The 17,568-nt window shown below is 45.7% G+C and overlaps 1 protein-coding gene across 2 annotated transcripts in view; it reads left to right on the forward strand.

Moving 5' to 3' along the window:
- Window positions 1–17,568, forward strand: part of TUBGCP3 (tubulin gamma complex associated protein 3) — a 71,703-nt gene that overhangs the window by 18,671 nt on the left and 35,464 nt on the right. Inside the window, exons 5-11 of one of the 2 annotated variants that reach the window (XM_021695997.2) lie at window positions 1,454–1,671; window positions 3,763–3,935; window positions 5,934–6,052; window positions 6,734–6,859; window positions 7,802–7,870; window positions 8,210–8,342; window positions 10,135–10,301. In XM_021695997.2, the coding sequence (XP_021551672.1) occupies window positions 1,454–1,671; window positions 3,763–3,935; window positions 5,934–6,052; window positions 6,734–6,859; window positions 7,802–7,870; window positions 8,210–8,342; window positions 10,135–10,301 (1,005 nt within the window). The remainder of the gene's footprint in view (window positions 1–1,453; window positions 1,672–3,762; window positions 3,936–5,933; window positions 6,053–6,733; window positions 6,860–7,801; window positions 7,871–8,209; window positions 8,343–10,134; window positions 10,302–17,568) is intronic. The other variant, XM_044913501.1, reaches the window with a different exon arrangement.

Consider the following 17,568-nt stretch of genomic DNA (forward strand, 5'->3'; position numbering starts at 1 on the left):
TTTCTTTTAAAGATTTATTTATTTATTTTAGAGAGAGCCTGCACTGGGAATGGGGTAGGGGGAGAGGCAGAAGGAGAGGGAGAATCCCAAGCAGACTCCCCACTGAGCAGGGAACCCGACATGGGGCTCCATCCCATGGCCATGCGATCATGACCTGAGCTGAAACCATCCAACCAAGTTGGATGCTTAACCGACTGAGCCCACCCACGTGTTCAGTGCCTTTTTAAAGCACACTTAGTGTCTTGTTGGATCAACTATACCAAATTTTGATAGGAATTGGCTTCTGTACTTAAGAAAATAATAAGAGAAAAAAATAACTTGTCTAGTGTTCTTGGTAGTCATGGAAGGTCAAGAGATTTTCTTTTCTTTATTTTTTTAAGATTTTATTTATTTATTTGTCAGAGAGAGAGAGAGAGAGAACACACAAGCAGAGGGAGAGGGAGAAGCAGACTCCTCGCTGGGCAAGGAGGAGGCCAATGCGGGGCTCGATCCCAGGACCCTGGGGTCATGACCTCAGCTGAAGGCAGACGCTTAACGACTGAGCCACCCAGGCGCCCCTCTTTCTTTGTTTAGACAGGGCACTCACTGCTTTTCCTTAAGATGTTTTCCAGAGTGACATTATTACCTCAAATATAACAGTGTCCCATGGAATAGAGCATAAAAACAGTTTTCACAAGTTACTAATAGGAGCACAGCTGTAATTCTGTATGAGTTAGAGGACCTTTCAGGTTTTCTCATGTCTTCAGATCTCATTACGAACATTAATTACTCTCATACCAGTGCGAACTTCGTTGTCCCGCGGGCTCAGTCTCTGGCCCATGTGGTGTTGGGAAGAGCTTTCTGGCTGCTGTGAGCCTGGAGTTTCTCGTGTGAGGAGGTGCTCTACACAGAGACTTGCGCGCCTCCAGGGGGGCAGGAGTGGGGTGCAGGAGGCCTGTTTATGTTGAAAGTCTCCGTCTGAGTAATGAGCCCTCTTGGATCTTAGAATAATGCCATACCTGCAAAAATACTGGAGTAATTATTTGGGATTTAATTTGCTTGGATTCTGAAGAATGTGTTGGTTGTCAGACCATGTGGCAGTTTTGGAGTTTAGAAAACTTTCTGAAACTTTATCAGTTCTGCCATATTTCATAAGTATAACAAATTATTGAGTACGAAATCAATTACAGAAAGAACTAAAATCTGAATATTCATATCTTTATTGATTTGGGAAGTGGTCTGTAATTTTATATCTCTGTATTCTTTTTTTTTTAAAGATTTTATTGTTTTAGAGAGAGTGAGCGCACAAGCAGGGGGAGGGAGAGAGAGAGAGAAGCAGACTCCGCACTGAGTGTGGAGCCCGACGCAGGGCTTAATCTTAGAACCTGAACCGAAACCAAGAGCTGGACGCTTACCCGACCGAGCCGCCCAGGCGCCCCTGTATCTCTGTATTCTTAATGGACTCCATTTTCAGGTTTCTAGCTACGCTGCGTTACTCGCTCACGCGCTACCAAGAGACGCGCACTCGACTCCCTACTACTGTGCCAGGCCCCAGACTCTCTCGCTGAGCTACCAGGACCGCAGCTCCCAGTCGGCCTCGGGCGCTGCCAGCGTGGGAAGCAGTGGCGTCAGCAGCCTAAGTGTGTACGCCGTCAATGGCCTGGCCCCGACACCACAGTCTCTCCTTCCAGGGTAGGTCCGGCTTGCACACACACGGCGCTTAACCGGTAGCAAGAGCAGAATCCCCAGGCTTCTGATGAGGCATTTGTGCGTTCACTGAAACTCTTCAGAGCCCTGTGTGTGCCAGGAATGTTCTAGGCACTGCGTCCGGTACGCTTCCTCTTAGGATTTTATTCTTTCCAAGAACTCGCGTTTCACGTGGGAACTCTTCCTCTTCCAGTCACGGTTGACTATAATGATTTTTGGTCTACTCGTACCCTATTAATGCAAGTACATATGAGTAAAGGCCCTGGTTCAGAAATGTGACAGGATGGGCCTTCCATTTTGAGGTAACCGATTGACATTTCCTTTGCTGTATTCCCATATTTATCTCTCAGTGAATATTGTCCCCTTCACTGATGTGTGCTATTCTCTTTATTGAATTATTTAAAAAACAAGTGAACTAAAATAAAGCTGTCTTGTCCTCAAGTGCTGATGAGATCTTCTTCAGACTGATAATTATGGTGCCGTGTAGTGCTCGTGAATGAAGAGGAGGAGCTCCAGGAACGCACGGTCAACGTGCTGGCAGATCTCATCACGTTTGCAGGAGATGCAGTTTGTGGTTGGGAATGAAGCAGCTGCTCATACAGTAGTGGACTCGGAACTTTGCTTTTCTTGTCTTTTTACATATTTCTATGCGTAATCGTGTTAAAGCTGACTGTCATAAGATGGGTATTTTTCCAGAAGACCAGTGACTAGAGATTCATGGTCACATGTGTTCCACACGAGCATAGCATCATAGGAAGTTCTCATGTGACGTAAATACAGTTGCGTCACGTCAGTAGAACCTCGAATGTATGCATCATGCACGGGTTATAGATGCAGTCTGGTGTTCTAGAAAGATAGCAGAAGAGGTTCTAGAGAATTAATCCCTGACTTGTATTCTGGCTAAAAGAGTCAACAGACTTTGTCGTTTTTGCCTTAGAATTTGAAGTAATTGTTCTGATATAAAAAAAAAACTGTATAGAGAACTTTGAACTGAAGTGGTCCTTTAGAATTTTTCTCTTAAATTTAGAACTGCATTGAAAGTCATAGTTTAACAAGTACTAATGATGACTTTTTTTTCCCCACTGAAGATAGGAGAGGGAAAGGGCTGTTCTCCAGTTTCTGTTTCCCCTCTCACTTCATCAGTGGGTGACAGATGGGTCCCGCCAGTGTGGCGCTGGAGTAAACCAGTCTGCCCCGTTGAGGCTCGTTTGTGGGGCGCAGTCCTGGGAAGCAATGTTTTTGTTGGAATTGTCAAAACATATGTCCTCAGAAATCAGTTATCGGGTTCTTAGAATTTCAAAGAGCAGCTTTTTTTTTTTTTAGATCTTATTTGTTTGACAGAGAGAGAACACAAGCAGGGGGAGGGGAAGGCAGAGGGAGAGGGAGAAGCAGACTCCCCACTGAGCAGGGAGCCCGACATGGGGCTCGATCCCAGCACTCTGGGATCATGACCTGAGCCAGAGGCAGATGCTTCATCGACTGACCCACCCAGGCGCCTCTCAAAGAGCAGCTTTGTCATATTCTCCAAATCATCAAAAGCTGTCTTGACCTTTGTGCTTTTGCCTTCGACTTTACATTTTTTTGTACATTTGTACATTTTTGAAATTAATTGCAAATTATGATATTTCTTTTCCTATCGAGCACTGCAAATGCTGGGAGACAAGTGAGCACGCAGAAGAGGGGACAGCACGCCAGATTTTTAATTTCTGTGGTCAGCAAATGCTGAGCGGGTGAGAGGTGTTAAGTTTGAAGTTAAAATTAGTTGTGAATTTCAAAGTGGTTTTAGAGGAGTAACGTATGTTATGTGTATGTAAAGAAAAGTCAAATAGGTTTTGATTTTTATGCTAAGAAATATGTGGGAGGTGCCAGTAAGAGCCCAAATGCCAGCTTAAAGGTCCCAAAGAGCCCTTGGACTGATAGTTGATGGATTTGGGTAGGGCGGCGTCACTCACCTAGCTCAGATCTCTAACATTACATAATCCAGTATAGTAATGAGCAGAGTTTCCAGCAGTGGTTTGTCTTTCAAGTGAGTAGCCTGGGTGTTTGGAGATATGAAATGCTCTTTCCTTCTTTCAGACAGCCTCATCATGCTCCGGGAGTGGGAGACTGTCTTCGGCAGCAATTGGGATCACGTCTTGCATGGACTTTAACTGCAAACCAGCCTTCTTCACAAACCACTACCTCAAAAGGTCTCCCAAACACTGTTTCTCGCAACATGACAAGACCAAGGAGGGAAGGGGATGCAGGTGGTGAGTAAAGATAGACTTCAATGTAGATTTTCTTGGCATATTTAGAATTTATGCTTCCCTTATTTTAAAATACTGATGAGGAGTCCTTGCTTACAATTGTTGAGTGGTGGTGGTTCTCATGATGAGAGGTTCGGAATCCTAAGTGTGGTCTGACATGCCTCGGGAAGTCTGGCAGTGCCTGGGACATTGGAGAAATGCATTGAAGATTTCTTTGATGGCTAAGTGGACACATGGAGAGTTTTAAAGCTCCACTAGATCCCAAAAGGAAGCTTGAGTTTCTTTCAAGAGAGCCCTATGAATAGCAGTGTTTGGAACATAAGCATCTGAGAATAGAGGAATGGGCTTTATTGTTGGCTCCTCATCTGCAGGTTCTGAAATCCCTCTGGCTGCTGTCTGTGCTTACGTGGAAGGCGAGGGCCGGGTGTCTCGTGTGCACCTGGGGACACGGCCCAGAGCGCGGAGCCCGGCCTGTGCAGCTGCACTTCCCGCTTCTGTCTGTCCCGTAACATGGGACAGCTTGGGGGCGCTTTGGCTGGGGGCCTGGCATCCAGACAGTAAGAGTGCCCTTCTCCGCTCCTTTCTGTGTGACTCCTGATCTCTAGCCAGTGCCTTCAAGCCTGTGTAATATACAAAGCTAACAGATAAAGTACATCACAGTGTACTTATCAATCCAAGAGAGCAGGACAGGACGTGCAAAGCTAGAAAGAAGAGCAGGGTGAACAGGAAACATGCTGCAGTGGTAAATTTAAACCAGTCATGTCCGTAGTCACATGAAATGTATATGGATTAGACACTATTTAAAGGACATTTAAAAAATTCTACTTAAACAATTACGTACTGCTCAGAAGAGATGAATTCTAAATATAGAGCCCCAAGTAGGTTGGAAGTAAAAGGGTGGAGAAATACATCTTGTAGACACTGACTGCAGGAAGGTGGGGGCTGTGTCTCTGTCGACGGAGACCGTGCTGCGAGTGTTGCCAGGGCCAGAGGGACGTTCCGGACAATGAAGGGGTCAGTTCTTCGGGAAGAGATGATACTCCTGAGTGCATATTCACCTGCTGACAGAGCTTCAGTCGGACAAAGGAAAACTAACAGCCCTACAGGGAATGCAGACGGACCCACAGTTACAGATGGATATTCCCACTTCTCTCTTAGTAATTGATGGGAAAAAGTAGACAGACCGGTCCATAATGATAGGTAGGTAACATCTGAACAGTTCTGCCAGCAGTTTGATGTAACTGATGTTTATGGAATACTCTCTCCACGACTGAAATAGAAAGCTGTCCTCACCTCTGACTCACTACCCTGCTTCTGGGAGGGCCGACCTTGCCTGTATACTCATTGCATTTTTCCTCCCACTGATAACTTGAATTTCTGAGCGCTGCCTCCTTATCATTGGGTGACACCTAGATTCTGACTTAGTTTGTTCCAAGGTTTATGGAAATCATAACTTTTCCACTCTATCCACTCCTCTTCATGTGGTTGAGAATGGACCTACATCTGTCTGCGTGCCGTGTAACAACCCAGTTTTCCAAATGCTGTCTTACGACATAATTACCCATCCCTTCTGATTGATTTATGCTGTTCTTTTTTGTGTGTGTCGCTCCTTGATGGTATATTAAGCCCCCACATACTGCTTTGTTTGTTCATTTATTTATTTTTTAAGATTTTATTTTTAAGTAATCTCCACATCCAATGTGGGGCTCGAACTCACGACCCCGAGATCAAGAGACGCACGCTCCACCAGCCATGCGCTCCACTGCCTTTTTTTTTTTTTAAGGACTTTTTGTATGATGAATTACCTGCTCTCCATATCCTTTTCAGAAAATTCTTGTTTCTTAGAACTTCATACTTTTTCCATCTTAGGCTCATTTTTTTTAGTTTTAAAATTTTGTCATGGTTGCAGATATGTAATGTAAAACCAGTTGCGTCCTAAAATCTATTCCATCTTAAAATGTGTTGTTTGGTAATTGCTCTCTTATAAAAACCATCTTTCAGGTGCTGGGGAAGTGACCGAAGCAGCCCTTGTCAGAGACATTTTGTACGTCTTCCAGGGCATAGACGGCAAGAACATCAAGATGAGCAACACGGAGAACTGTTACAAAGTGGAGGCCAAGGTACAGTGACTAGCCCCGCCACACCTGCTCGAGCAGGAGAGACCGACGTCAGCCAGGCCAGCTGGGAGCAGTGACAGGGTGGGATTGGGACAGCGGGGCCTGGATCTCCGAACCTGGCTGTGCCGGTCAGGTGCGCGGTCAGGGCCCGGTGTCTGTTTCCTGTGTGCTTCTGGCTCTAGGGCTCATGTTTGGGCCCTTCTCCGTCCGTGTCTGCCTCCTGCGTTCTGTGCCGTGGTGTCGAGAGGTGCCCGAGGGACAGGTACAGCGGGGCATCTTTGCTGTTGACACACGGTTCCAGAATAGGGTGCCTCTGCTATCCTGCGTTCACCTTCCAGAACCTCCTTTCCCACAGCCCCTTCTTGTTGCTGTTGTGGCCTTCTGCAACTCCCAGCTGTCGGAAGAGGTGGCTGAGGACACAGGCCCCTGCCGTGCTGGGGGCGCAACCGGTCACACTTCAGGGTGGTGCCGCCCGAGCCTCACACACGGAAGGCTCTTATTTCCCTTCCAGCACCTGGTGCTTTTGTTTCCCAGAATCTCGTTTTGTCTTTATTGATAGTGTATTAGTCACTTTTAGGTTCCGTGTTGGAACCTAAGAATTATACTGAAAGTACGAATGATTGACAAAAATAATAATTGAAATTCTAGTGTTAATTCTTAACTCTTAATATATTTATTTTTTAGGCAAACCTAAGTAAATCTTTGAGGGATACGACACTCAGACTTGCAGAGTTGGGATGGTTACATAATAAAATCAGAAAATACACTGACCAGAGGAGTCTAGACCGTTCATTTGGACTTGTGGGTCAGGTACGTTCATTGTTACCAGGACGTTTAGGACACCATTCGTTTTGGGGAGTGCTTAGTCTACTTAAAGTCTTATTATGAAAGTAATTTTTAAATAGAGGGTTCTTTTTAAATAAAGAAATTTTGATAATAGAACATTGTAGCCATCGTGTCCACTTAGGAAAATAGAGACCACAGTGTGTATCGACAGAGATGACCAAATACTGCACGTTGTTCATGGTAGCTGTTGGTGGAGTGTGAACACAGAAGAGTACGTAAATGCATTAAAATAAACCTACAGGTGACAGATTGTGTATCGCTTTAAAATATGCAGAAAAGTGTGGAGGCTGATGTTTAAAGAAAACAGGTTTTATCCTTCGTGTGTTCTTCCCATTGAGTATGCCTGGGTTTACATCCTAGAGTTCATTCTAGAAAGTTCTTATCTCAGGACTATGTGAAGGTCTTTGTTACAGTTTGTGACTTGACACCTTTGCAGTATTTAAGATCACAGAGGTACGGTGAAGATTTTAATAGTGTGAGTGTGGGAAATGAACGGTAAAAACAGCAACCGTGAAAAATTGGGAGGAACTTGCATGGAGTTGCTAGTTCTTAAATTTTGCTAATTAAAAACATTAGCGAAACTTAGATTTTAACTCTGAAGATTAGAAGGAATGTAATCTTAAAAAGAGTGTTGTCTAAAGTAAATACGTTTTTAGCTGTGATCTGTTTTGTTTTTTTTTTCTTTATTTCTTTTCTGCAAAGCTCATGCTAAGGCATGACACCTCCCTAACGTTGTTGACTGTAGATGTGGTGGTGACGGAGCCTGTGGAGGGCCGTTGATGGGATTTAAGCCCTGCAGAGCACCCGAAGTGGTGACGCACTGTGCGCTCCACATGGGCCGATGTGCGAGGCCGTGTCCGGTGGGAGGACAGTGTTGCGCTTCATAATACCTACTTTTCCCTGCAGAGTTTTTGTGCTGCCTTGCATCAGGAGCTGAAAGAATACTACCGGCTGCTCTCTGTTTTACATTCTCAGGTAGACTTCATATTTTAATTTCTTTGTGATTTGCAGTGTTACAAAATTGCAACTACGTAGAATTTTTAAGTTTCTTCATAATTACTTTTAAAAGATAAAAATTTGTTTGCTAATAGTGTTTGTAAGGTCTGGATATCCGTGAAGTTTTGGTGTATTCCAGAGGCAAGTACTGCTCACAGCTGGGGTCCTGTCGTCCATGTAAACATATCACTAGTAGCTTGAAGGAGCTGCTTTTCTTTCAGAGGGGACATTTGCTTCACGTGCACGTTACGTGGATTAAGAAACAATGGACCTATTTGGTGACTTGTACTTACACGTTACATCTTTATTGTTTCTCAGCTACAGTTAGAGGATGATCAGGGTGTGAATTTGGGCCTTGAGAGTAGCTTGACACTCCGGCGCCTGCTGGTTTGGACGTACGACCCCAAGATAAGACTGAAGACTCTTGCAGCCCTGGTGGACCACTGCCAAGGTTGTTCTGCGTCTCGTGGACCTGTTGTATTTCAGAGAGATTTTAGGGAATGTCATCTATGTTTATTTTTGCGCCTGCTCTCGTGTGTCCTTTCGAATGACGGCCATAAGTATGCCAGTTACATCCAAGCTAATAGGTAACTTACAGGGGAAATAACCAGTTGCTAACACGGCCCCATCTTTGTATTGGTGGAAGCTTAGTATTTCATTGAAATGAAGGAAGAAAGGAAAGGGTCTAGTTTTTCAGGATTTTGTGGTCCTCAGTGCTGTAACTATTCATCTCTATGCCTCTTTTGTTTGTCTCTGACCTAGCAGCCTTTCCTGGGGGTTTCCTCGTCCCAAGATTATGGCCCACGTCTAGGCTCACCAGCTGTGAGTTCCATGCTCTCAAGTGTGCATGTCTGGCTGAGGCCTCTCCTGGGCTCTTGGTCTGCATTTCTACTTGTCTTCTGAACATTTTTTCTCACTATGCTACCTTGGCCAAGAACGTCTTTGTCTTTTCTCTTTGTCTGTAATGCTTGGCCACTGATAGCCTCCACTTCTTAAGATTGTGAGGGCTGAGTGAGACGTGTGAGATGCCCATGGTCAGCCCCTAGGTCACGGCCCCGTGTCTGCTGCCATCCTCCGGCTGGGTGATCCCAGGGCCAGAACTCTAGCATGTCTGGATCCGACATCACCATGCCCACCGTGCCCTGCCTCCCCCACCTCCTGGCACCTCCCCTCAAAAAGAGAAAGCAGTGGAACACCGTGAATAAGCGTGTCTGTTTTTTCAGATGCTGAGCACCCCCATGTGGGTTCCTACCAGACTGCTCCTCTGTCTTCCCCTTTCACGGTTCGCTTAACCCCCTCCAGTCCTGGGCCTCCTGCTCCTTCGGCTGCTGACCTCTCTGCCCCTCCCTCAGGCACTTTGGAAGCATCTCATTCACATCAGATCACATCAGTCCTTCCCTAAAATCTTTCAGCAGTCTAATAACTTCCCGAATTCTTAACAGCTTTTCTTGTGCTTGTGTTTCTGGACCTGCTTTTTGCCACTTCCAGGCCTTGCTGCTGAGCTGTACCCCCAGGACACAGGGCCCCGTGGGGGTAGAGCCAGCTGCCTCACTGTAAGCCTCGGCCGGACTGGAGGGTGCAGCAGTTCCGCACGTTGAGATAGCATATCACACCCGCAGGGAACAGGAGGGAGACAGAAAGCAGTAAAGTGCGAGTATTCTTCTGTAGAACTTTTATGGATATTTATTTGTGTCTTGGAGTGCAGTATCAAGTGTGAATCTTTTTTTTTTTAATTTTTTTAAGGTTTTATTTATTTATTTGGCAGAGAGAGACACAGCGAGAGAGGGAACACAAGCAGGGGGAGTGGGAGAGGGAGAAGCAGGCTTCCCGCCGAGCAGGGAGCCCGACGCGGGGCTCGATCCCCGGACCCCGGGATCACGACCCGAGCCGAAGGCAGTCGCTTAACAACTGAGCCGCCCAGGCGCCCCTCAAGTGTGAATCTTAATGTGTGTCTCAGTCAGAAAAGGTGAAAGTTCATTTTGTAGGTTGAAGAGCGAGTCAGGGTTTTGCTCTTGAATAGCTCGGGAGCGGCCATGAGGAGGGAGGTGAGTGCCCCGCTCTGACTCGTGCAGCCCGGGCCAGACCCTCGCTCTCCGGGCCCCTAGACATGCTAAGCACTGCTCCGATGTCCAGGGTGATAGTAAGGAAACCGACGCACGACTCGGTTACTTGGCCATGCTGATGAGCATTGTGTTAACTGTGTCTGGGGAGTGTAACTTGGGTGTTTTCCGTGTGTCCCGCAGGAAGGAAAGGGGGTGAGCTGGCGTCCGCTGTGCACGCGTACACGAAGACGGGAGACCCGTACGTGAGGTCGCTGGTGCAGCACATTCTCAGCTTGGTGTCCCATCCTGTGCTGAGCTTCCTTTACCGCTGGATCTACGACGGGGAGCTCGAGGACACTTACCATGAAGTAAGGAATGCCCTTCCAGCCTCGCACTCGGCTTCAGGAGGCGTGGGTGCCCGTGCTCTCTTGATCTTGTCTCCGTGACGGCTGTTTTCCCTTCACCGGGAAGGCCAGCACGCTGCCTTGAACGCCGTGCATGGTTTGTGCAGACCTTTGAAAGCCAGTTCCCTCTGAGCAGCAGAGCTGTGTGTGCTCAGTGGAAAATTATTACCCCAGTTTTAACGGTGGGAAACTCGGGAGGTTCCATCCCCTGCCCGGGACTAGGACTAGGTCTCCGTGTGCCTCCCCTCATTCTCGTGGGGAGCATCACGTGCTCTGTGGCTCTGCGAGATCAGCACAGGAGTTAGACTTGGACTTCTGTGGTGCCAGTGGTTTTAGTGGAGTCTCTGTATGTGCTGTGGGCCCATAGACAGTTCTGCTGGAAGGCAGCGTGTGCGTTCCTGAAGACCCTGCGCTCTGCAGTCACACGGTAAAATCCACAGGTGCTCTGACACGGAGCAGGGGAGGGGCAGCACACCCACAGCCCTTGTCAGTGACACTCAGGACAGGACAGGAGCCTCACAGAAGGTGTGGTGCCGTTGACACACGTTAAATGGCTACGCCGTCCTTGCGTTCTGAGTGAGTATGGCCTTTACCTCGAAGAAGCGCACTGTGGGCCTGTGGCCGCGGCGGGGGAGGCTCACCTGCAGCGCAGCGGGGGGCTGCGGCCGCGGGGGCGCAGGAGGGATGGATGCGGCTAGCGGAGTGTGGGGTGTCTGCGATCTGTGCATCCCTGTGCTGGGTTCCTGGTCCCCCTGGTTTCTCATGGATGAACTTGATGGAAGCAGTCATGAAATGCGCGTTGTGCTCCCGTAGTTTCCTGATAGACCAGTCGTGCTGGAACCAGTGGCTTTTAAAACAAGCACGGCTGCAGAGCCAGCCGTGGGAGTTGGTTTTGAGGGGTGCTTTCGAAGCACTCAGTGGCATCTCCAGGTGCAGGTGTGGGTCGCTCATCACGTCTTGTGGCTCCTTCCGTGGCGGTGTTACCATTGTCCTTTAGTGCTACACATACTAACGTGGACGTCCCACTTGCCATGTAGCAGCTCTTCTGATGGACGTTCTGGTCTTGGTAGTTGTAAGCCTTTTGAACATCCTTGTAAAGAACATCCTTTCTCGTGCCTCCCTGTATATATTGACCAGTTTCTCTAAGGTCAGCACGGGGAGGTGAGATTGCTCGCTGTTGGGGAATGCGTCCTTTAAATTTTGGTTCTGCCCTTTCCAGCTCTGGGGTGGCCCTGCTGGTCCCCCTGCAGTCGGCGCTCTGTGGCTCCTGCTGCTCCAGCCTGGTCAGCACTCACTACTCCGTTCTCGGAAGGGTCTTTACTCCACTGTGTGATGTGCAGCATCTCCTGTGATGTGTTTTACTGGTTACTAGTGAGACCGGCCAGCTTTTTGTGTTTATTGGTTATTTTTATTCTACTAATTGCCATGCCTGTCCTTTGCCCATTTTCCCAGTGGATTTGTCTGTCTTTCTAGACTTGAATCATGGGATGGTTTTATACATTTGGATATCTTGTGTCTGTGATTGCATTTTTAAAATTATTTTTTTTCTGTTTATTTTCACATTATTTCAGACTTAGAGAAAAGTTGTGAGAGTTGTACGGAGAGTCACAGATTCGACTGCTGACCCTCCCCCAACATTCCTTTTGCCACATCTACCGTATATACCACATTCCAGCATGCAGCACCTAATGGGAAATAGATGCAGTCCCAAATTCTTACTGAAGTTGGACTTTATCTCATTCCCAGATAAAACAGAGTCAAGATTTTCCTGGAACGACATTTAGAAATAAAAGATTTATATAGGAAAAAAAGTTAAGATTATAAAAAGATGCAAATTGCCCCTTTTTATTAATAAAAAATCTGTATCCCACCTCCTTCCCCACCCAATAATTAATATGTAAATTATATGAATTTGGGTGATACTAACTTTGAATAGCTACCAGTTGACTTGCACCTGATTTTCTTCAGAGGTTGGGGTAGGAATTGTTGTCTGGACCTTACTGGCATATATGTTGCTACCAATTAAAAGTTAGAGCCACAGATTGGCTCATTATCTTTTTTAAATTTAGTACCTAATTTCTAACTTGTAATACTTCTGTCTTTTTTTCTTGAGAATCATTTAGTTTGCATTTTCTAGCAGTGAGGTTTTTCAAGTAGTCCTTAATTATACCACTAATTCATTGTATGCATTTGTGTTTTTTTTTTTTAAGATTTTATTTATTTATTTGAGAGAGAGAATGAGAGAGAGAGAGCATGAGAGGGGGAGGGTCAGAGGCAGAAGCAGGCTCCCTGCCGAGCAGGGAGCACGATGCAGGACTCGGTCCTGGGACTCCAGGATCATGACCTGAGCCGAAGGCAGTCGCTTAACCAACTGAGCCACCCAGGCGCCCTGCATTTGTGTTTTTAAAATAGTCCTTAAAAGTACCACCAGTTCTTTATTGATGGTCTGCCTTCTGTGTGATTTGGGCTTTTTTATTTATTTTGTTGATACTAATTGTGGGACCAGAGAATTGATGGCAAATGTAAATGGATAGAATCAGGCACAGACTTCCAAATTGATTTTCCTCTAGACTGTTTTCTTTACTATTTTTGAACATCGATTCACTGGGGTAAGACAAAAACAAACTCTTTACGACTGGGATAGCTTTCATTTGGGATACTCATTTTGAAGAACTCTTGTTGCATAGAATACGTGTAAAACAAACTGTAGGTTTTATTTATTTAAAGAAAAAAATACTAAATAAGCATTCCTGTCTGTTGAATACAATATTAGGATTAATAAAACTGTCACTTCAACTGATCTCAGATCTTGCCTCATTGGTAAAGTTTTTCTTAAATGTTTTTCTTTTTGTATAACTTCACACTTCTAGAAAAGTAAGAAGGACTGTACAAAACACTCCTCAGACTACCTGAATACTAACATTGTACTACAGTAGATTTATCTTTTTTTTTTTAAAGGTTTTATATTTACTGGTATTCTTACTTGGGGTCTGGGTTTAGAGAAGGGCTTAGGATCTTCAGGATTGGTAAATTTTTTATTTGCTAGTTCCTTTGCTCAGCTAGTCGTTTATGCCCCAGAAGAGCTTGTTGGCTTCACTAGTTGTGCTGGTAGGATTTCTCGAAAATGCATCGTGGGGTAGAGCTAAAGGGAATCCTTCTTGATGTCAAGTGTATTACATTCTTTGCTTTGGGCCTTCCATGGTTAGTACTGTGATGCCAGGGGGGCTCATACCGGTGAGCAGTGGGTCTTGTTATAACTCAGCACAACCCAGTTGATGCAGAAAAAGCATTTGATGAAATTCAGCACTCAGACTAGGAGTAGAAAGGAACTTCTCATGTAATCACGGGCATCTGTAAAACACTAATGGTAACATCGTAATGGTGAAAGGGTATGCACTCCGTCCCCAGGATCAGGGACAAGACGGGTTCCACTTCCCGCGCTTCTACTCAGCATCGCACTGGAGGCTCTAGTCAGGGCAGTTAGGCAAGGGAACGTTTAAAAAATAAAGATACTCAGATTGGAAAGGAAGTAAAATAATTTCTGTCATGGGTGACAAAATTTTATGTATAGAAGACTAAAGTGTTCATAATATATCGTAATAAACACGTTTGCCAGATTAGCTGGGTACAAGATCCACACACACAAATCACTTTGTTATATACTTGAAATAAGCAATCCAAAAATAAAATTAAGAAAATAATTCTATGTATGATAGTGTCAAAACTAATCTCTACCTAGGGAGAAATTAAAGCAAGGAAGTGGAAGGATTGCACACTGAAAATCCTAACACTGTTGAGAGAAATGAAAGCAGACCTAAGTAAATGGAATGGCACCACATGTTCGTGGATTGGGAGATGTGATGCTGAGATGATGGCAGCACTTCCCGAAATGATTTCTGATTGAATGTGATCTCTGTCAAAATTCCAGTGGCTTTTTTTGCAGAAATGGGAAGGCTGGTCCTCAAGGTCCTATGGAAGTCCATGGTGCCTGGAAAGCCATGCACTCTTGAAAAAAGAACAAAGTTGGAGGACTCATGTGTCCTGATTTCACAACGTATCACAAGGCACAGCAATCTGAAGTGTGGTACTGGCATGAATATAGACTGGTAGATCGAGAGCGTAGAATCGAGAGTCCAGAAATAAATGCATCCATTTTTGTTCAGTTGATTTTTAACAAGTGCCCCGAGACCACTCAGTGAAGAAAGAATAGTCCTTTCAACAGGTGGTGCTGGAATAGCTGGATATCCACACACAAAAGAGTGAGTTTGGACCTCAGTTGCATCCCATATATAAAAAGTAACTCAAAATAGATCTCACACCTAAAGCTGTAATACTTCTAGAAATTAACATAGGTGTAAATCTTTGTGTCTCTGGATTAGGCGGTGGTTTCTTAGATACGTCACCAAAAACTTAAGCAACAAAAGAAAAAGATAAATTGGATTGCATCAGAATTAAAAACTTACGTACATCGAAGGACATTATTGAGAAAGTAAAAAAAATAATCCACAGAATGGGAGAGAGTATTTGCAAATCATATATGTGGTAAGGGCCTAGCTTCCAGAATATATAAAGAACTATCACGACTTGAGCAAAAAGATAAACACAATTGAGAAATAGGCCAAGTCCAAAGGAGAGATTTTCCCAAAGAAGATCTACAAATGGCCTTTAATAAGCACAGGAAAAGATTCAAAACATTAGTCCTCAGGGAAATGTGAACCGAAACCACAGTTGGATACCGGCATATCACACTCATTGGGGTGGTATTAGAAGAAAGAACAAGCCAGAACATAACAAGTGTTGGTGAAGACTCGGAGAAATTGGAACCTAATGCAGTGCTGGTGGGAACAGAGCTGGCGGTTCCTCGGGAAGTTACACGCAGACCCGGCCGTGCCAAGTGTGTCCCCAAGAGAGGCCAGCACACGCATTCATTTACAACTTGTGCAGGAGCATCACAGAAGCGTTATCCATTGTCATGATAGTCCAAAGTGGAAGTTGCGCCAGTGTCCGTCAGCTAATGGGTGGTCAAGCAAAATGCAGTCTGTCCATGTCATAGGATACTCAGCCTTAAAAAGGAATGAAATTGTGATGCATGCTAGGACATGGGTGAATCTTGAAACCATTAGGCTGAGTAAAATAAGCCAGACACAGAAGGTCATATAATTGTATGCTTTCATTTACATGAAATGTGCAGAATAAGCAAATTCATAGAGACAGAGAGATTAGTGTTGTCCGGCGTTAGGTGGGGAAGAGAGGGATAGGGGAGGTCATTGCCTGATGGGCTTCTCTGCAGGTGGTGAAGATGTTCTAGAATTCGATAGCGATGGCGGTTATATAACCTTGTTGCGGAAAATACTAAAAACCACTGAATTCACACTTTAAAGTGGTGACTGTATTATGTGAAGGGGAGCCAGCGGTATCTGGCTTCTAAGACTTAACTTTCCTCCTTTGCTGAGTTGCTTCTGCCTCGTTGCTGGTTTTGGGGATGTCCTTGATACCTACCATGTATTCAGCAGGCCTGAGTAGAGCCCGGTCGTTCTCAGTCTCGGTCCCTTTGGCTGCCCTTGGGAACCTCGTAGGGAGGTCTGACTGGACTGTGACGTGGGCATGAGGAGGTTTGGGAGGCACAGCGAAGCCTGGGCTTCTCGGCAGCACCAGCCGGACTCAAGCAGGACATATGCAGAGTGTGCCGTCAGGGTTGGGGTGAGGAGATGGAGATGAATCCAGAGTGCCTCCGTGGTCCACACCCGCTGTCTTTATAGAATAGCGTCTGGGGAGTTTCTCTTTGAGGGGGGGGAGAAGTTAATCGTCAATGAAGAATAGGAAACACTGTGTACGAGAGAAATTACAAGGTACAGAACTCTGTTTAACTTTATGTAGTGTTTCCAGATTTAGCCTTAAATTAGCGATATAGTAATAGATGTATGTTTCTATTAACGCATTCAGTAAGAAGGATTAGTGACTTTGAGATCTGTGCACCAACTTTCCACAGGGGATGTGAGAACGTCTGATTTCTTCTGGTGACAAAGTCACGGGGACTGTAGTCTGTTCTTTGCATTTATAATGGAGGGAAGAGCTAGATTTCAGACAGAAGTTAGTGCCAGTCCAAGTGTGATTCCCTTCCCTTCCACATTTATAGACCTGCCTTCCTGCATTCTGGGCTCCTGGACCCCAGCTCCAGAACCCCCAGTTAGAACAAGACCCCCAAGGAAACTTGGGGACTGGGACTGCTGCCGTGGGTGGGAGCTGGTTTTCTGCAGAGTCAGCACAGGCGTGAGCGTGTACAGCAGACTCTTCTCCTGCCTCGGGACGGGTGGCGGGCCAGTCAGGTGTGGGACCCGGAACTTTCTCTGCCCTTGCCTGCCCCTGCTGGAGCTCTTGGACCTTCCTTCTCTGACCCAGCAGCCCACTCCTCAGTGACTTTCTTGCACGAGGCTCCTACTGAGAGCAGGAGATCTCAGTCTCTTTGCTGCTGGCTCTTGAGAGCTCGTGTTACTACAGTCTAGTTCTGTCCTTCCAGGAAGCTCCTTCCCGTGCCAGGATCTACCGCGTCCTCTGGAAGGGCTTCTCTCTCTCCTGCTGCCGAGCAGGGGGGGGGTCAGTGTCCTGCCTCAGCTGCTCTCGCTTTGGCTGTTTTGCAGCCCAAGAAGGAGTTTCTTTTTCTTTTACCGGAAATGCCAGGTGGCCTCCGAGCTTCGCTGTTTCTGGTATGGAATCATTAAAAACTGCCTCTGGGTCCACCAGTTGGGATTTTACTGTGAATTGTTACAAAAATACAGGACCCTTTAGCCTAACCAGCAAGAACTGGTACCCAGCTTGCATTTTGCTTATCCTCTGTTATGAAATGCAAAGGTGGGTAAAAATGGAGCACTCTAAGAATTTATAGATATTGTAAATGATTACAAAGTACTTTCAACATTTGGGAAGAAGTTTCTAATTATTTTTGGCTGTTGCAAAGTAGTACAAATGAAAACATTTGGTTTTCGTTTTGTAACTAGTGCTACCTAGAGAAACTATCTGTTCGGCCTTTAGTGGCTCACGTGGGTTTTCTCCCGAGTGATTGAGGTGAGCAAATTATGCCAGTTTAAGGTAAGAACAAGATAGTTCAGTGTTTTCTTTCTTTCTTTTCCTTTCCTTTCCTTTTTTTTTTTTTTTTTAAGAATTTATTTATTTGAGAGAGAGAGAGCCAGAGAGAGAGCACGAGTGGGAGACGGGGAGAGGGAGAAGCAGACTC

The sequence above is a fragment of the Neomonachus schauinslandi genome, chromosome 3 (assembly GCF_002201575.2).
Source record: "Neomonachus schauinslandi chromosome 3, ASM220157v2, whole genome shotgun sequence".
Classification (NCBI taxonomy): domain Eukaryota; kingdom Metazoa; phylum Chordata; class Mammalia; order Carnivora; family Phocidae; genus Neomonachus; species Neomonachus schauinslandi.